The 21,055-nt window shown below is 38.5% G+C and overlaps 1 protein-coding gene across 2 annotated transcripts; it reads right to left on the bottom strand.

Moving 5' to 3' along the window:
- Positions 1-1,047: 1,047 nt before the first annotated feature.
- Positions 1,048-19,503, bottom strand: LOC124271901 (caspase-2-like). Of its 2 annotated transcripts, none has more exons than XM_046707073.1 (9): positions 19,406-19,503; positions 15,654-15,816; positions 12,744-13,128; positions 11,840-11,892; positions 10,942-11,109; positions 9,753-9,990; positions 8,170-8,355; positions 3,366-3,475; positions 1,048-2,397 (listed from the first exon to the last, which is right to left on the bottom strand). In XM_046707073.1, exons 2-9 carry the CDS (start codon positions 15,783-15,785, stop codon positions 2,287-2,289), a joined length of 1,383 nt encoding a protein of 460 aa, XP_046563029.1. In that variant the 5' UTR covers positions 15,786-15,816; positions 19,406-19,503; the 3' UTR covers positions 1,048-2,286. The 2 variants fall into 2 exon arrangements, with proteins under 2 accessions (XP_046563029.1, XP_046563030.1); XM_046707074.1 differs by lacking the exon at positions 19,406-19,503 and adding an exon at positions 19,283-19,393.
- Between the last annotated feature and the right edge of the window lie 1,552 nt (positions 19,504-21,055).

Genomic DNA, 21,055 nt, shown 5'->3' with positions numbered 1-21,055 from the left:
GGGACTTGACCCAAATAAGTACTACAATTTGTACTTTGCTAAGGAAGTGTAATCCCAAATATAACATATTACATCTGTGCACTTTCTAAAGGCATTGTGTATTCACAGTATACACATTAACAGTTAATTTGCTGATCCATATGATCCTACCTGGTACCCATTCACTGCTGGAAGAACAAAAGTATATTTCTACACAATGAAGTACAGTCATATACTGGACAAAAATAGTAAGGGATATATGTAAATTCCGAAATTATGAATATTGATCTATATATTCATTGTCACACTGATAAAATATCAATCATAAAAATACCAATATCCCTAACTTATTTTGTCCAGTAGATGTTGCATGGCATCATTCACTCTCACACCAGTATCACTTCCATGTACGTCAGCTCTTCTACATCTGGGGCCTTATTCTCGAAACGTTCGTAGCCCTAAGAATTCTTAACTTTGATCGCAGCCAATGTGTTAAGAATGGGCTTAAGAAGTTAGTAGGGCTACAAATGTTCCGAGAATAGCTAGCCTGTTCATACAGCTACAAAATGTCATCATGCCCACTGAAAATCCGACCATGTCTAACTCTTGAAGGTTGCCGTAATATTGAAAATTACTGAATTATGGCACTCATGCATATTCATCAGTATAGGTCAAGGCCAGCAAAATGTCACTTCCTGTGTTCAGCAGTACAATTCTCCCTAATATGGTAAGGAGTTACTTACTATGTACAGCGTATGTGAATGAAATGAGCAAAGATGGAATCTCAAAATAAAGAACCTGACATCCATAACTTCTTGCCTCTATGTTATGAAAGTTATGTGCTGTGTTTATATGTAAGACATCATGTCTTTTCAATCCCTTTCATGTTAAAAAGGGGCGGGGGTAGCCTAGTGGTTAAAGCTTTCATTCGATTCCCCACATGGGCAAAATGTATTATTTCTGGTGTCCCCGCATATATTGCTGGAATATTGCTAAAACCGGGCGAAAACTAAACTCAGTCAGTCAGTCATGTTAAAAGTATTATCTATAAAAATATGGATAAAAATGTTAAAAAGCATGATTTATCTTATTTTTTATGAAATCCGTACACAATTTCTTGACCTAAAACGACATACATATTTATATTGTATTTGCCTAAATTGCATGAGAAATCAACTTTGGTGAAACACCTGTCAATGTCAGATATTGAAATCTGCTTACTGAGACCCCATTTAATAGTAATTGTTGTTAAAAGTCTGACACAGGCAATGTCATAAAACTCAGTGTGAGTCAAAAGCTTGTTCGCATTCACATATTTTCATAAACCTGAAAATCACTAAAACTCCACAGATGAAGAAAAATATTCAGATCACTGACAAACATGCGGCCATGAGGTACTGCAGCATCATCACTCTCACCAGTCCTCGCTGTCACATCTCTCCAATCCTGAACTCTCTACACTGGCTCCGTATTCGTAAAAGTATTGACTTCAAAATTCTCTGCCTCACGTATCTGTCTTTCTACAACTCAGGACCCTCCTACCTTTAAGACTTACTGACACATTACTCTCCAGAAAGACCCTTACGCTCATCACAATGACTGTTACTCGCTGTCCCGAGCTAAAATCTAAAATCATTTGGCCCAAGAACCTTTTCATATCCACGAGCTTCTCTGTGGAACTCTCTCCCAATTGAGTTAAATCATCTCCTTCCCTAGGTACATTAAAAACATGCTCAACACTCATCCCAAGTGACTTTTACTCATCTGTACCTGGCATCTGTATATAGTTTTAACTTGAGCTCAGGAAGCGCTTTAGGAATATCCCTGTGGCATGGAAAGGTGCTATATAAAATGTCTGTTATTATTATTATTTAAGCAGCTCACCTTTATGTAGCTTGAAAAATTATATCTTTTGGTTTTGTAGATTGTTATAAATTTTCAATCAATATAGCAAGAACAGAATTTCCAGAAACCTTGATGTTTTTTCCCTTTTAACATACTTTAACACTATACAGGCCTCTTAAGATGTACAGCTAAATTTCAGATTTTGACAAATAAATTCTGTAATTCTTGAACATTATCTGTGCTTGCATATGATTGATTACTTAAGTACAGACAATGAAAGACACTGTCACCATAGAAACCATATGAATTCTAATGTGTACTCTTGTTTTTCACATCTATTCATATTCACAGCAAAACCTCAATAAGTAGTCTTAATTACCACATATTTTCAGGGATTTGATAATAAAATCATCACACAACTTCTTAAGATATTTTTTCAAATGATATAGGGCATCTCTGCACCTATCGGAACTTGGGATTGAGGAACCACTTCTTGAGGAGCTGGTTTGTGGACGCTGGCATCATCTTCTTACCGTCATGGGTCTGGAAGTTCTCCGCTATCACCCTGTTAACCTGGACAGAAAATCACTTCATCTAAAATCTGCAGAACCTCCTCAAGTCATAAGGGACCATTCATAATTTATGGCTAGGGGGGTCATGATGATTTTTTTGATTTTTTTATTTGATTTGATTTTTATTTATTTATTTTTTTATTATTATTTTTATTTAATTTGTATTTTATTTTTATTGGGGGGACCCATTTTTTCTTGGGAGGTGGGGGTCATAAATTTTGTACACATGTTTCTAGGGGTCAGCAATTTTGTACATAATAATATTTAAAATTATGCTTAAAACATATTGGAAGGGAGAGGGAGTCATTGATTTTGTACATGACATGCAGGGGGTCACTTATTTTGTACATATATTTTAGGCTGGTCATTCACATTTTACATGCTTCTCCATAAAAATCATCATCACCTCCCCATGGCCATAAATTATGAACGGTCCCTAATGAGTAAGTAAATGAGTGAGTACGGTTTTATTCCAGCAATTTCATGGTAGAGACACCTGAAATGGGCTTCACACATTGTGTCCATGTTGGAATCGAACCCGGGGCTTTGGCGTGATAAGTGAACGCCTTAACTATTAGGCTATCACACAGCTCCCTCAAGTTTTAGAACCACAAATCTGGATCACAAAAGAAGAACAAAATTTATTGTCGCTGTTGTTCTTCTTGTTGTTGAGGGGCGGTGGGGTAGCCTAGTGGTTAAAGTGTTGGCTCGTCACGCCGAAGACCCGGGCTCGAATCCCCACATTGGTACAATGTGTGAAGCCCATTTCTGGTGTCCCCAGCCGTGATGTTGCTGGAATATTGCTAAAAGCAGCGTAAAACCAAACTCAGTCAGTCAGTCAGTCTTGTTGTTGAGACAAACTAATGTGATGTGACAGTATACCAAGTGTATAAGGTATGTCTATGGTAATGATAACACAATGTACTATACATAGTCCTCCTTTCTACTCTCCCCAGATAGCTATCCTACCTTTGTGAGCATGTCGTGAATATCACACGTGGCGGCACACTTTTTGAACACTTCCACCACTGAATTTATGAAGTAACTGCCTTCCTCTGTATTTCTGTATGACACAAACCCTGCAAAAAATACAATCCGTCTATCATCAGACTGATAACAAAAAATACAATCCGTCTATCATCAGACTGATAACAAAAAATACAATCTGTCTATCATCAGACTGATAACAAAAAATACAATCCGTCTATCATCAGACTGCTAACAAAAAATACAATCTGTCTATCATCAGACTGATAACAAAAAATACAATCTGTCTATCATCAGACTGATAACAACAAATACAGTCTGTCTATCATCAGACTGATAACAAAAAAATACAATCTGTCTATCATCAGACTGATAACAAAAAATACAATCTGTCTATCATCAGACTGATAACAAAAATTCAGTCGTTAGATATTTGGTGTTTAGTGGAGTTAATCAGTCTGGTATAGATAGTGAAGAAATTTAGATATTTGGGGTTAGATTAGTTTAGAATAAGTAGGTTTTGAACATTAAAAGAGTTTGAATTTAGATATTAGGGGTTAGTAAAATCATAGGGGCGTGCCTCGCTTAGAAACAGCATTAGAAAGACATATACAGAGTCATGCAAAAAGTATTCAGACAAAATGGCGACCTCGTTTTATTGCGGAATTGCTTCGCAACTTTGAATTCTCATTATCGGCAATCGTGATGAATAATGGCACGGACATTATTTTTGGTAACAGTCATTCATGTGATTGGTCAGGTCACGTGGGTGTGTTGTCGTCTGCTTTGTTTACATTACGTCGCGTGAGCATGAACTGAACATGGGTCGAAAAGGTAAGGAACTGACCCCCTACATCAACAAGGTAGTGAAACAATTACGTTTGGAGGGAAAACCTATAAAATAAATAAGTAACCTACTTGATGTTCCTCGATCAACTATCTGGTCTTTTATTAAACATTTGTTTGTGCGAGATTCGACAGAAAACAAGCCGAGAAGTGGTCGACCTCATACTGTCACTCCGCGTGATTACAGGAAATTGGAAAAGTTGGTGAAAGTGAATAGACGTGACACTTTGGCAGATATTACCCAAAAATTCAATGAAAATAGACCTGATCCAGTGGTAAAAAGAACTCTGCAATTTCATTTGCACAAAAACGATTATAACAGACGTGTTGCAAAGAAGAGGGTTTTTGTAAGGGAGATTAACCAAAAGAAGCGGCTTGGCTGGTGTAAAGAAACAGACGATTGACAGTTGATCATTACTGGAGCAAAGTTATCTTTTCTGACGAGAGTAAGATAATGATTGGACATGATGAGAGTGTTTACATATGGAGAAAACGAGATGACTGACTGACTGAGTTTAGTTTTACGCCGCTTTTGGCAATATTCCAGCAACATCACGGCGGGGGACACCTGAAATGGGCTTCACACATTGTACCCATGTGGGGATTCTAACCAGGGTCTTCAGTGTGACGAGCGGACGCTTTAACCACTCCGGTGCACCGGGCGAGATCAACGCAAGAATACATGATCAGAAATCACATAAATAACATGTCATGGCCTGCTCAAAGTCCAGACATCAATATCATCGAGAATGTGTGGTTATTTCTAAAAAGGAAATTGCAAGGAAGATAACATTGTATCCATTCTCGTGAAAACCTTGTACACGAAATTCAAGACATTTGGACCTCTGTTACGGCTGAATACGTGTAATCCTTGTACAACTCCATTCCAAGGCAGATCTTGAATGTTATCTGACTGAAGGGACACCTAACTAAATATTAGGTAAGTTTCAGTTCACTGCTCGCATTCTTAGAGAAAATATCTATGATTTTGAACTACCCACTTCCCGGGACTAGCGATAAGACATCGCCATTTTGTCCAAATACTTTTTGCACGACTCTGTAGGTGTATAGACCCAACCCTATTACTATATGAAAGGAAAGGGATGTAACGACGAAACCACCCTCTCCTCAATCAAAGTTACATTTCACAACGTAAAATATTTTTAAGGCCCCGCCGAAGCCTACGGAAATTAGCTGTAAATTGTCACAATCGGATCAATATTTCAAATGTTATATGCCACAACTCACCGAAAACAGCTACCTCCACAAATCCAAGCCAAAAGCATGGATCAGCCAAGACAGCGGGAAACTCACCTTTTAATTTAAACTCCTCCGATTGGTGGAAAATAAATATCCAGTAAGATTTTGTCTGTTTGCTAATGGGCGCGAAATATGAACTTTGCAATATTCCTTCCATTTTGGATGATGTAAGGAACAGTAAATTGGTAAGAATAATTTAAGCAGTTATAAAAATGCATTTAATATTGATTCATTTTAGGAAATTATATTTATAAATATTTAACCTCTAAATTTATTTTTACCAATTTACTGCTCATGTCATTTGACATTCGTGACCAACTCGTGTTATTCCGGAACAAGCTGGATAGCAACTCATGCCCCTCTGGAAGGATTTCATATTGGCGCATGAACATCAGAACTACTTTAAACAGGAACGATAAATCTATTCTTGTTTGATTCCAATGGTACTTATAATATCACCAAAGTAATCATACATTGTATTGCTGTTTATGGTTTTAAAGAATTAAACCTTTTTGATACAACTAAAAGGAGAAAAACTTATTTGTTACAGACTTATTCTGACATAATTATTACCAGATTTTCCCCTTAAATTTCCAATTATATTTTTAAATTGTGTTTGATAATCACAAACAGGATTTGTTTTATTAATTATGTAAATAAAATTTAAAAAAGCTACATTTAATCCCAAAACAGAAACTCAAAAATGTCTTTAAAATATTTCTCAAACTGAACATTCGTGTAACCTTGTTGTCATACCCCAAGTGGAATTTAAATGAATTTGCTGACAAATATATGAATGACCCCCCCAAAAAGTCAGACTAAAATATTCCCAGAGATGCGAAGTATATGCCCAGTGTTAAAGATGAAAGTAGTTGATTAGTTACATGCAGATATATCTAATATTATTGTTTTGAAACTGTAGCGATTTATAATTACATTTCCTAAAATTGTTGGAAGCACACGTACAATCTCCATAGCAAGATCGTCAGAAATACCCCCAGTTGGACCCATGAGAGCCGTTATGTCAACAAACGCACGTGCGTGATTTTGAATCTCTCACCGTCAATCGCATGATTCCTATCAAAAACTTCATAATAGGCAGCAAAATCCTGTTAGTTAAGTTCTTTGTACTTTCAATATGACGATATATATTTTTTATGATTTTTCAAACAACGACATAATGCCATAAACGATTTAAGTACTCAGGATTATTTTTACCAAAGCACTGCAGTCATTTGCGCGTGTTCTGATTGGTTTGTCGTATTTTCGCACATAACAAGCATCAAAAGGGGGACAAGTCTTCTTGGAGGTTACAGAAAGAGGCGAGTGGCGACGAATGGTCATTTGAATGTCAAGGTCATCTATGGCCGACAAGTGAGTATGATTGCCGATGAATTTGTAGAAATGCCTGCTTACTGTCAAGGAAATGATATGGATATGTTGCAATCAGTTTTTAGACCCGTGGAATATGGCCGCCAATCGAATCTAGTCCTACATAGGTGCTGTCAACAGGGCTGGAATTAATAAACGAATTTAAAAGGTGAGTTTTTGCTGTCTTGGCTGAACCATGATTTTGGCTTGGACTTGTGGAGGGAGCTGTTTTCGGTGAGTCGTGGCGTGTAACTTTTGAAATAATGATCCGAATGTGACAATTTATTGCTCATTTTGTAGGGAAATCATCTAGCTTTCGATCCATAGGCCTCAGCGGGGCCTTAAAAATATTTTACATTGTGAAATCTAGCTTTGATTGAGGAGAGGGTGATTTCGTCGTTACATCCCTTTCCTTTCATATAGTAATAGGGTTGGGTCTATACACCTATATGTCTTTCTAATGCTGTTTCTAAGCGAGACACACCCCTATGAGTAAAATTAGTTAAATCATTAGATATTCATATAATATCTCACTATATATTAAGCATGGCTTCTTTTCCTGGAATAACCACATTTGAGCTTTTCATTTGCTCTCAGGTTTTACTTTATGTAAGTAAGACCTATTTCCAGGTTTTACTTTTTGAAAGTAGGACCTCTTCCCAGGTTTTACTTTTTCCTAACTCTATATTTACATCAACATTCCAATTCAGATGATATGTGAGTGTTTGAAATCAATTGAGAAACATTGTCAAAGATCAATTTCAAAGTTCTAATGTTTTCCTAAGCAGGATTAGAACCGCATCTAACAGTCTATAAAGCTGACGCTCTACTCACGGCCACCAAGCCAACAAAGACATAAGGGTTAAATTATCTATTTATAGTTACTGTCATGAGATTGATTTTACTAGCGCTTCTGTTATTCTTATGTATCTTCATTACACGATCATCTAATTATCCATCATTGACGTTATGTTTGGGAAAGTAAGTCCTCGACCATCGGGTGGCTACGCACTCTCGGTCTTACTTCTCCCTACCCTCCGGTCTCGGGTCTTAATTTCCCAACCATAACCTCGGAGTCGTGCTTTATCCTACACATAAAACAAAAGTTTACCATTCAGCTCCTCATCAGAAAATAAGTGCTATCATGTTTAGCTGATTAAACAATTAGTAAAATTACGCTTCCACAAAAAACACAGTTTGGGAATCAGATTGTAGCTATGACAATAATTCATACTTGCCATTGTCTTCCTGGTTAATAATAACCACAATGTTTAAAGCATGTGATACAAACTTCAATATTGTGAGTTACCTGCTACGCTGGATTGAGCAATGATCATGTCAGAGAAAGATGGAAGAGACTGCAAGTCCAAATACCGTCCATCAGGCCTTTCTAGTTCTCCAAAGGCATCGCCCTGCTCTCCAGTTATGTCCTTTTCTGATACTTGTACTGAACCACGTTTAGTGTGAAAACTAACACAGCCCCCATCTTCTTCCGCTGGGAACAAAAGATATTGAAATGATTGATATTCTATTAAATACCTTGTAGTATTCAATAACAAAAGGGTGATTGGGTAGCCTAGTGGTTAAAGCGTTGGAATGATTGATATTCTACTAAATACCTTGTAGTATTCAATAACAAAAGAAGCCCAGGATTTGAATCCCTACTACATGGGTATAATGTGTGAAGTCCATTTTGGGTGTCCCCCACAGTGATATTGATGGAAAATTGTTAAAAGCTGTGTAAAACTAAACACACTCACTCACTCACTGAAAAACAAAAGACTTGCGTCTCCTGAATGGACATTAATTCCCAGTTAACACATGTTGGAATATGGCCACAGAGTGATGTACGGTATCCACTTTTTTCCTAGACTTCTCTGCCTCCAGCCCTAACCTCAAAAGGGGCGTTGGGGTGGCCTAATGGTTAAAGCATTTGCTCGGCATGCTGAAGCCACTGGTTCAATTCCCCACACGGGTACAATGTGAGAAGCCCATTTCTGGTGTCCTCCACCGTGATATTGGTGCAATATTGCTAAAAGTAGCGTAACACTAAACTAACTCACTCACCTCAAACCGCCAACAATGCAGCTGCTTTTGAACTTTCAAAATTAACGTCGGTCTTTAGGCCCGAAGCCGACTGAAAACCATTTGGACCCACAGCTTTTGTTTTCTGCAGCTCCTTATGGCCGACCGCTGTTTCATCCCCAATAACTAAGAGTATTATTTCTATATTGAAATTCTGATCAGGACCCACAACTTTTTATGGTTCTGGGTCCTTAGGGCCTTCAGCTTTTCAGGGTTAAGGTCAAATACTGACCTTTGAACCAACCTATTACAAGAGTGATGGCAAATATAGAGTGACACTCAGAGGGAAGACACATATAGCAAGAAAGCACTGTTGTATAGAGCACTTTTGACCAAGATACTAATGAACAGCTTAAGAGTGTGGACTTTGAACGTTATAAACAATTTTAAAAAGTCTAGCAACAATTAGAGAGTGCACATACTACAGGCATATTACATGCCACTTAATCACCATTGTTTTAACATATGTCATATTTGACGACTTTCTGAAAAGGTACTTTGTATCCATAGCTTTGGCCATGGGAGCCATCTAGGTACTGTTCTAGTACCTGTCCTCAAATATTGTACATAGTTAGAATTGGTTTTCAGCAACTCATGCTTGTCAAAAGAAGTGACAAGTCTCTGGCTTGGTTGACACATGTCATCGTAACGCAATTGTATAGATCAATGCTCATGCTGTCAATCACTGGATTGTCTGGTCCAAACTGGATTATTTACAGACCGCCATCATATAGCTGGAATATTGCTGAGTGCGGCGTTAAATAACAAATTATTACTTGAAATGTATTAAAAACAATTCATACTCACTGCCCCGGCAAGCTTGTATCAGAAACAGCTTCGGTTTCCCTTGTAGGATGGGGCAGTTGATACTACCAAATGTGTTGAAGAGGTCTCTGTTTGTGATGAAGTTGTCATTGTCAAATTTCCCATCCACACCATACATGCGTTGGTCATTACCCCCATGAGTCAGGATCACCACCACACAGGAATCAACTTGGTTCCATGGACAACTTCCCGCAAATTCTCTCAGCTTCGTTCTCATGAGCTAAAAGACAGCAGTTGGCTCTTGCAGATATGGCAATTTAAGAATTAATAATTCCTTCCATGCAAACATGCAACATTATCTGTGAACAAGTGTTTGAAACAAGTAGTCTTTAAAGTTGACTCAAGGGTGGGGAAAGTTTGGCCTAGGACAAACTTTCCCTTGGGAAGATTTAGCCTAGGGGGGTGGGGGTTAGGTTTGGCCTAGGCTAAAGTTTCCCCGGAGAAAGTTTGTCCAGGGGGAAAGTTTGGCCTGTTACACGGGGCCTTCAGCGTGACAAGCAAACACATCTTTAAGAACAAATGACAATATTCAAATCTTTTATCCAAACTTCGAATGCTTTTATTGAAGCAAATGTTAGCAACATTTGCTGACACAATAGCTCTTTCAGAGGAGTGTTTTTTTGTAATCTCCTTTGTTTAAAAATGATTAGTTTATGCTCAGTGTAGGTTCATAAAGCTAAACATAGAGAATGAGGGTCTAAATCAGACATAAATTTCTGACATTGAACACACTTGTTTTTTGCCATAGCTGAATTAAAGACAAAGGAGAAAAAGGGCAGGAAATATGGCAAATATACAGCCGATAAAGAAATTGAAACTTGGTTGTCTCAAGGACCAATGATAGAAGAAAATTTCACTCTCACTTCTGTATACGTGTGGTGTGTAGACCATACAGAAAAATTGTGATTTTTTTCAAACAACAATACAGTGACGTCATAGTTAGGGGAGGTAACTCTGTCAGTTAGGTAGGTATACCACTAGGGATAGCTATGACTTAGTGTTAAAAAATTCATTTTCATTTTCTGTATGTGTCTGTGGAAACCACAGGAATAAGGCAACCATAATCCAAAGGGAATGTTTAAGCCATAATTATGATAAGTTTATGCTCAGTGTAGGTTCCTAAAGTGATAAACTCACAAATAGTGAACACCAGTTGTAATCAAATACCTACCTCAGCTGTTAAGTTATGCAGGATACTGACTCCAAATCCCAGTCCCTCAAATAACATTTTCACATTTCGTACATCATTATCTGTTCCACATCTGGCTTGCATATAGTGAAATTCCTTGTTGTTGATGACAAGTACATAGCCACGAGGGGTGCTCTCCATGGTATAAACCTAAAGAACCAACATGCAGTCATCAATAAGCATAACAGTAAAGTTAGTCATTATCTCCAGGGCCGTTTCACTAAGCTCTCGTAAGCCTAAGATCTCATAACTTTCCTCGAAGCATTCCTACCTCCTATACTGTAACATTTACTTACGATAGTCTTAGCTCTACAAGAGCTTTGTAACACAGGGCCCAGGTTGCCATTGTACAAAATGTTCTTAGCTCTAAGGTGATCATAATTTCCTTATCTTTACATAGACATACGACAGTCATCGCTCTAAGGTTGTTTTCCACAAAGTGATCCTAAAACTACTGTACTATAACACAGTCAATGTTAAAATATGATAGTTACGATCACCTTAGTTATAGGATCACTTTGTGGAACAGTGTACTGTGCGTAAAACAACCTTAGAGTGATGACAATCATAAGTTTACGTTGAGGTATGGGAGTTACGTCCACCTCTGTTATAGGATCACTTTGAGATTGATTAAATCCCTCATTATTTGGGCATAGAAAATATTAATGTTATTATTTCGACACAAGTATCGCAATAATTCAATGTTAAATATTCACATTATTGTCAGTAGTCTGTATACATGTTTAACAAATGACATCAGTATAGAGGATAACCGCTGCCAAGTCCATTTTACCATTAAACTTCAATAACATGTTTAGATTGACTGATTCCTAATATTACTCAAGACATACTGAGTGTTATTTGTATTGTTTTCACTCACGTCATCAGTATTCCAGCGCCTGTGGTAGCTGTAGCCATGCAGAGCTATAGATGCTGAAGCAAAAACAAGCATGAGTTTACAGTGTGTACAGGTAAGTACAGGTAAAAATCAGTAAGAACAGGTGAGGGTGTAACAATTGATGCATGACAGTTATACAGACTGCAGTATCAAAAATTAACAGTGATTGTAATGACACAAAGATATTAGCTAGTGAGTTTTCAGTCTCAATGGCACAGAGTTGTCTCCCTTAGCAGTTTAGCTGAGACAGTTAGTCTGAGCACGGTGTAGCACATGGCAAGAGTCAGTCCTTGTTGTAAGTGACTTATTACAGAGATGCAGCAATACACTTTTGATGATCAGCAGCATGCTCATGATACAAATGAATAAAATACTGTCTCTCATGAATTCATAGTTGTAACCATAGATAGAATAGATTTCCGCCTGTATCGTCCCTTAAATTTCTTTCTAGTCAAATCTTATCACCTGAATATATATTCCTCATCTGATAAGGATGAGTTTTAACATGTTTCTTTAATTGTACAATGTATCTGATAATACTGAAAGACATATCCAGCTTCTAAAAATGCCACTCAAAGAAATTGTTAAAATTTAGATGAGATACAAGCAGAAGTATTACCCAAAAATATACCTTGGCTATTTTCTTAATATAATTGATTCGTTTCCAGATGTTTTGTCTAAACCATCAATTACCAAAATAAAATAGTACTATTCAATATTTTAGTTGTTCTATGAATACAATTTCAGTAGTCTGTGATAATAAAAGTGTCTTGATATTTTTATTTTGTCATCGTTGTGAAATATGTCTTGTAATAAGAAGAGCTAATCACAAACTCATCTCAAATGGTCAAATGAATGATGGACAGGCTTAATCTGAACTTCTTACGAGGTTCACTTGAGTACGACTGAGGATTATCCTGAAGTAACCTCATCTCAACATCATCATCATCATCAACAGGCTGCGATGGAGGCTGCGAAGAAGGCAGAGGTGGAGGGGGAGGCTGATGCGTTGTATTCACCACTTGAGCCGTCTGACCAACAAACACCCCTGAAGGTGCTTGCACACTGCTGCTCCTTGAGCTTGTCTCCTGCATTACTGGGGGGAGTCCTTTCTCAATACGATACCTCATTTCATGGTTGCGTATATGTTCAGCACAGTGTTCGTGACCTGTTTCATCCAAACATTGCAGGAAAGCATTGTATGCTCCTCGGTGACGGCGGTTCAAGTCGGACAGAATAGTTCGGACCTGCTCACTTCTGGGTTTTTTGCACTGAACAGAATAAAAGTATGAACAGTAATAACTAGGGCTACAATGAGTGAGTGAGTCAGTTTAGTTTTACGCCACACTTAGCAATATTCCAGCTATATGGCAGTGGTCTGTAAATAATCGAGTCTGGACAAGACAATCCAGTGATCAACAGCATGAACATCAATCTTCGCAATTGGGAGCCGATGACATGTGTCAACCAAGTCAGCAAGCCACCCGATCATGTTAGTGGCCTTTTACGACAAGCATGGGTTACTGAAGATCAATTCTAACCCGGATCTTCACAGGTACTGTTAGGGACCTGTAAGTTACACTACAGCATGATTTGTACTTATTTTCTTATTGTGATTCACTGAATGTGGAAGTGAATTGTAACTGCCCTACAGAACTACAGATAATCTTTTGGGTCATTGAGTTATGTACTCGCTTGTTTTCATCTCAGTTGGGTATCCTAAGAGAGAGAGATGAGAGAGATGTTTATTCAAATCAAAGGCCACTGGCCCAAATGACATACATTTGCAATATATACAATAAATATACATTTGTAATATATACAGGATATATACAAAATAGTTTAAATTACAAGAATAGAAGCGTACAATATGAGAGAGTATAGCAGTAGATTAAACAAACAGCATGTAGATTATTGGTGAAGATAAGGATATAATTTAAAGGCAATGAATACATATTTACTTAAATTTAACAGTGTTTTAGGACATTTGGTGTTCATTAGATTAGCAAATGTTGTAACTGAGGGATGGTTGTGATACATCGAGTGAATATAGGAGTTTCGGAGTTGGGTGAAGGCTTTGCAGATTAATAAAAAATGATACTCGTTTTCAATTTGATGGATTCCATATCGGCTGCAGTGAGAGCGGGGTATCCTAATTTTCCTTTGAGTAACCAAATAAATTGTACTCACCTCACTTAAACTCATTTGGGTATTTTGCAATTTTCCATTAACTGTAAAACTATAATAAAGACTAAATGTTGGTTTACGTGTTTGATATTAATTTTTGATCTGTAATATGAATTAATATAAGAAAGACAGCAAGTTGCCAAGTTGATGTGTTGAAATAGAACCTCTCAATATACCTGTTATTTTATCTATCCACCGGTACACAAGCTAAGATTTGACTTTTTTGTATGCACGCATGTAAGATAAAATTTATTGAGTATTTACAAAACCTCAAGCGAACTTATACGCAACAGACTTAATAGGAATTGAGTTTTCACATAAATATTTGTGTAATGTACGCAGATACACAGCTTATCTGTACCTCTGGCCCTAATAATAACCTCTTTCACAGATAAGTGTCACAGCTCCAATTTCATAACAGTCAGATCTTCGGCAACAAAAATATACCTATAAGGGTCAACATCGACCCCTCTGTAGAACACTGATTCAGGTGAATTCTGAACAAACTTCCTTTGCTCAATCTAAATGAAAAAGCTATGGGTTCTTTGAGTCAATCAGATTGCAGATTTCTAAAAAATTAACACCATCATGAATACGAATATTGCTTCAATCCATTGTTTGCCATATTTTGTGTGTATCTGACATATTTTGTGTGCATTTAAAATGACAGGGAGTATGAAACATCAACAACAATATAATGGGGCGGCCTATTTTGAGTACATTAGAAATGTACAAAGATACAAATTTATAGATGTTAGGATGTACAAAACAAGTGTTTGCCACTAATATGGCAATGTCCCCCGTCGCTAAAGAAAACTGAAGTATTTATAACATATTTACTACTTTTAATTTTTTGGTCACATACAAGATGCCTGAAATGACTGGTGTCTGCATAATCACCCATTATAGGCTGTCGAAATAATTAAGGACATTGGGTGCAATGTTTTATGAGATATCATGTTTTCATAAGTTTGAAAACTTATCAAAGTTTCGTGGTGACCTTGAAGATATGGTAAAGGTCACTAATGTAGGCTGTCACCAAATTTGAAGACATTGGGTACAGCAGTTCATGAGATATCATGTTAACAAGAGTATGTAAAGTGGTCAGTGTCATGGTGACCTTGAAAATAAGGTCAAGGTCACCAAAATCGACTGGTGTGGAGAGAGTGCTCTATGATTATAGGACAAAAAGTTCTTAGGAAAAAAAGTGACAGTAAAAAGGTCCTTGGTAAAAAAGGTTTTTTCAGTAAAAACTGATTTAGCTATTTATTTGACAAGATTGACAGTGATTGACATTTTTTATATCAACATTTCAATACGTCATTATGCCATAAGACTTTTACATTTGTTGTTTGTGTGACAATGAAAAACTAAAAACTAAAAAAGCATTGTTTTTCTATACATTTCTTGTTAGGAAATGAAAAGGGGTCTTTTTTCCAGAGGACTTTTTACCTAGGCTATATAGGACTTTTTAAACGAACACCTGCTCGATTTGGTGAATTTTGTAACCATGACAACCTACTCGCAAGTTATAATCATAGAGGATCAAGTACTGATCATCCAAAGTCTCTCACAATTGTCCTTCTCAAAATCATCCACACAAACAAACCTGGATATATTCCAACATCATGTCTGTGAAGACACCATTTTCAACCAGGTGGTCCCAGAGAGAATCGGGCATTACGTTGGACACCAGAAAGACTCGGCTCCGTCTCAGAGCCTCTAACTGAAATTCATCCATTGTTCAGCAGTGCTCACAACTCTCCCATATCCTGAAAAAGTTATTATCACCTTAAAATGTGACCTGCTAGAAATACTTTATTTTCTAAAAAAATTCTAAAATCTTTTTCTCTAATTTTCTTGGTGAACAGGCAAAATGAAACATTTACATGATTCCTTAAAGGGCACATGCAACGTAAAACACAACTTTGCAGATTCTGATACCTTTCGGTATGGACTTCATCAAATCATCAAAAATGCAAATTCAACTTATAAAGTTGAAAAATAACGCGATGAAAAAACCCGCGCGAAATCGTAGTTCAAACTATTCACTAACTTTCCCCAAGCGCTTGGGGGAATTCAAGTGGTTTCAACAGCTAGGCTGCGCTCATAGCACATGCGCAGTGAAATAGGTTCGCGGAGCTTGGAAGCAGGTTGTCCGGTGAATATTCGGTGAAGGCTTTGGTGTGAACTATTTTTCTAATGTTTTGTTGATATTTCACAGGCGCGAGCTTCTTATATGTTATTACAGTAGATTACCGATTTAACTGTTTATATAATGTCACAACCTCCAAAGTGTTATCACAATCCAGGGGCGGATACAGCTTTTTGAGTGCATGCACAGTTCATTTTCACCCATTTTCACGAGAATTTCGCTGGTAATTTAATAAACTTTCAGGACAAAAGGGTGTGTGTGCGCCCATCCACCCCAGTCTGGATCTGGCTATGCAATCTCAGTACAGACTTTACCATGCTCATGAATATCATTTGATTGGAGAAATGACCTTCATATATATTGAGAAAAGAAAAGACGAATGAGGGGTAATGGGTATCTATTCTGTCAGAACAAAATAACTGAAAAACAAACATTGTGTACTGGAGTAGTATTAGTAGTGGGGGTATGAATACAGGGTACTAGGTACAAACTAGGTGCAAACTAGGCAGAACCAAAGCAAACTATGTAGAACCTAGGCAAACTATGTAGAAACTAGTTTGCCTAGGTTCTGCCTAGTTTGCACCTTGTTTGCACCTTGTTTGCCTAGTCTGCCTAGTTTTCCATATAGACAATTGTGCGATGTAGATATATAGTACAAACGAAATGCCTCCGAAAAGACAACTATCGCAAGACCAAGTGGAAGAGATTCGCAAGATGCATGGGAAAATCTCTGCACAAGAAACGAAACAACGATTTGGAATCGGTTCCAATCGACACCGCAAAATATAGAATACAGAAGAAGAAGATATGCAAATAGCTACAAAGCCCATTTCCTCCTCCCCAGCTACAAATCCGAGCTCCAGCACATCTGTATTGCCAACCGCAGAACCGTCTACCAACACCCTCTTGCCCGCTGGCGAGATAGCTCCAAATCCGATGTCAACCTCCTGCACAATCCTATTGCCTGCTGCAGAACCGTTGACGTCGCCAACCGTCCAGGACTTCTACAATCGTGGAGCAAACAGCGACAATGTTGTCGGCTCGTGTGGAGCAAACAACGAATTTGTTGGTCGACATCTTGTCTAGGCTGGACAAGGACAACGACGACGAAGACCTCCAAGAGGAAATAGAAAGCGTCAAGGAGGAACAAGAAGAGACCCATCTGGATATCGAGAAGGTGCGGCAGATGGTAGAATCGGCCCAAAAGTGGACCTACCTTTCGATAGCCGCCGTGTTTCTCTGGAAGGTCATCCACAAGACCTGGAAGCACAGCACACCAGCCCACATACCGGTCGAAAGACAGGCCGACGAGAAGACAGAAACGACCAAACCAGTTTGCACGACCAAACCCGGGGCCCCCCACTACATGCAGTAGAAAAAAATATGTGTGTACGCAATTGTAAATATAGATAAAGAACTATATATTTTGCAGCAATGCATATTGTATGCAACAGAGGAAATCCCCCTCATTTCCCATTCGAGGAATTCGACAAAGCAGAGGCTGCATACTGGAAAGAGAACCCTATGGAGTATTCTTCTGTGGAGTAAAAGCTACGAGAAATGGCTGGGGAAGGCCCAATAGACCGACCAGCTCGTATACTAGGCCACTTTGGCTAAGATACGGCAAAACGATTTACAAATCGGAGCAGAATGTATATCGTTGGATACGCTGGTGGTATTCTATTCTGTATTCCTGGTGGGACTATTTGTTTCTAGTTGTATACCACAGACACCAGTCTATCTTTGTTTTTTGTGCGGTGTCGTCTTTTCCGGGCCTACTCTCCAGAGAAGCAGGCTGTTTGTTTTCCACAGGGCTTCTACCCCGCTAAGTTTTTCTGTTTCTTTCTCTAGAAAGTATCCATACTTCGGTATTTCTATGCCTGTAGCAGGGTTCCCGGGTTTGGTCATCTGCTTTGGAATCGGTGCCGTTGCAGCTTCTACCGCTATAGTTTGCATTTTTTCGTCCAGTAGGTTGTTGTAGTCTTGCTTTATCGAAGATAGCTTTCTTGGATCTGGGGCAACGACTACAAATTGGAAAATCTTGAAACGTTGGGCTTTTTGGGTTCCATTGCATTTGGGTTGCCGAAACTCATGGTGCCCTACAGACGTTGAGGCTCATTATAACCAACCTTGGTGTCGGTCAGAAAAGATGGATTTGTGGTTTCTGAAAAAATGGGTTGCCCTAGCTAAAATGAGATTCTTATAAATAAAACGTTGCTGTTGCCCATGGATACCAAACGATGGCTCGCAATTGATGGTGTCACGACACCGTTGTAGTTAATAGTATAGAAAGACATCGAACGATGTCTCCCGCTCGGGAATCATCTTTTTTACTGGGCGCTGGGAGCGGAATTAACCCAAATAAGGCCATTAGGGTACCCTGTATTCGTATCCCCACTACTAATACTACTACTGGGGACATATTTCGCCCTGGGGACCTTTTTATGGTGAAAGATGGGCCTGCATGCATGGCTTGGTCAGAGCAGACAGCATACACACTGTCAAAATACACGCAGTAGACACTAATACAAACCATGACTAGAATACCAATCAAAGAAGTCATGACTTCAATTTATGAACATAGCTGAACAATCACCACTTCATACTGTTCTGCTGTTTTATCCACTGGCCGCCAATACACATCAATTAATTATCAACTCTCAATAATATATTTCTAACAGTCTGACCACTACATATACAAACACTTTTCATGATATTCTGTAATTTGTACATGGACAGAGCTTGTGAAAAACCAGTATGCTAGTGCCGAAGGGGTCGTTGGCACAGGCAATACAGATATGTACCCAAGGTACGTTTCTGTATACAGAAGTGAGTTTCTGTATACAGAAGTCAAGATCAGAATACAGAAACGTATACCCTTAGGTCTTGTCCCCTCCACACTCTACTAGGGGTACATATAGTACCCATGCCGACATGGTATCAGTGGTATTCGTGATCCATCATTGTTTTGAACAAAAGAAATTAACAAATTGAGTGATCCACTCAAGTAAACAGTCGAAAGATAATTTTACTTGAATACAAACGACCACTCCCGGATACAGTCCATATATTAGTTCAAATACCTGTTTGTCAATAAATCTGTGTCCGTCCTCTTTATGTTGTTGCTATGTTTAGACTTTAAGACTAAGAGAGATGGTTACATTTATGTATTCGGATTATTGTGAAGCATTATACAACGCACTTACCTTGAGCAGAACGGATGTTTCCTGGTTTCGGTTTGTATGGGAATCCCCTGTGACTATTTTTAAACCACACGGAGTTCCAATGGAAGCTCCTCACAGCGATCTTTCATCCCTCTAAGCTGAACATTTCCATCGATTGCGGCTGAGGTGGAGTTTTCAGAAACTGGTTCCTGCTCACTTCGTCTGTATTTGACGTCACATCCACTTTAGTTTGGGGCATTCGTGACCAACTCGTGTTATTCCGGGACAAGAATAGCGATCTTCTTGGAGGTTACGGAAAGAGACGAGTGGCGACGAATGTAGTTTGGGGCCGTGAGCATTCGTCACCACTCGCCCCTTTCCGTAACCTCCAAGAAGATCACTATTCGGCTTGTCCCGGAATAACACGAGTTGGTCACGAATGGGCCGTGAGGAGAGTTCCGCATGCCTCTGCTACTCAAGTTTTCGGATTTGGTCTACCTGTAATGCATATGCAAGCAGCTTACTTTATAACTTGTTAAGTGCTTTCCTGAAAAGGCAAGGTTTTAAAATATTCAAAATGTTGTGATATCAGGAGACTGTGTCCACAGGACAGTGTTCGCTAAGATTGGCTTGCCATTGCTGGGCTCCGTCTATTTTTGCTTGCAAGATAAGCCTTCTTGTGGGCTACGGAAAGACGCAGTCTGTTTGTCCCTGAATAACCTGAGTGGTGACCGAGAAGGAAATTTATAAGTTGCAATAGAGTGTGCCGTCTGCAACATTACAGACGCATTACTGCGGCGTATCAAATAACCAAATCTGAATCAGACAAACGCTTGTTATTGACAGTCTCGCGCTGCACGGTCAGTGTGGAGTGAAGATTACCATGATACAAAATATCACATATTTTTTTTATAGTTTGAATATGGATATGAACTTCTATATTATATATGATGCGACGTTTCGGTGTAGATTCTCATACCGTTGTGAAAGAGTGAAGTATACTGACGACGACGAATTAGATCTATGGTTTAACGTCGGCTTCTGGCGGGCGCCAATTTCGCCGACGGGGCAGGTGGGATTTAACATTAAATTATAAATAGCTGGTAACAAGGGATAAATAACCATGCCCCCAAAAATGTAAATGTAGGGGCTTTAACCTAAATAAATTTAGAATGGAAACGTTTAAAACATGAGATAAAAATAATAAATAGCCGAAGTTATAAAGGGAAAGAGAGAAAAACAAAGGCTATAGTTTGTTAGTTAATAAGAGAAAGATTGACAACTACATGATAGGGTAGATAGACGGGGGCCTACAGTGGGGGTGGGGGTATAAGAAATAAGTGAAGTACTGCAGCTCAGAACGGACTTATATACATCAACAGGGATGAAGTAATAACAACATGTAGGTATGAATTAAGGGGATTAACAACAGTAACAAGGCACGGTGGTAATAATGTAGTGACTATAAACCAATAGTCCACGGGGCAGAAACAAAATATACATGGCTGATAAGATTCATTAGCAATGATAGCTGGAGTGTTCTAATCTGTTGTTTTTATCAGTTCATTGTATGCAGATAGGATGAGAGATCCCTGACCTCTGTTTATTTTTTTCTGACTATTAGTATTGTAATCCGAGTCAGCTGAGTTCCCTCAGCTATAACTGACTGACTGAGTTTTGGTTTTACGCCGC

The sequence above is a fragment of the Haliotis rubra genome, unplaced genomic scaffold (genome assembly GCF_003918875.1).
Source record: "Haliotis rubra isolate DU_JTF1 unplaced genomic scaffold, ASM391887v1 Scf164, whole genome shotgun sequence".
NCBI lineage: Eukaryota > Metazoa > Mollusca > Gastropoda > Lepetellida > Haliotidae > Haliotis > Haliotis rubra.
The sequence above is the reverse complement of the archived record's forward strand: the minus strand, read 5'-3'. Positions and strand labels throughout refer to the sequence as shown.

What these genes read in the sequence shown, in the direction of transcription:
- LOC124271901 (XM_046707073.1), bottom strand. Translation starts at nt 15,785, where the DNA reads ATGGATGAATTTCAGTTAGAGGCTCTGAGACGGAGCCGAGTCTTTCTG. An exon ending in TGCATAACTTAACAGCTGAG is followed by an intron (nt 9,991 to 10,941) that starts GTAGGTATTTGA and finishes GCTGTCTTTTAG; the next exon opens with CTCATGAGAACGAAGCTGAG. An exon ending in TGCTCAATCCAGCGTAGCAG is followed by an intron (nt 3,476 to 8,169) that starts GTAACTCACAAT and finishes TATTTTTTGCAG; the next exon opens with GGTTTGTGTCATACAGAAAT.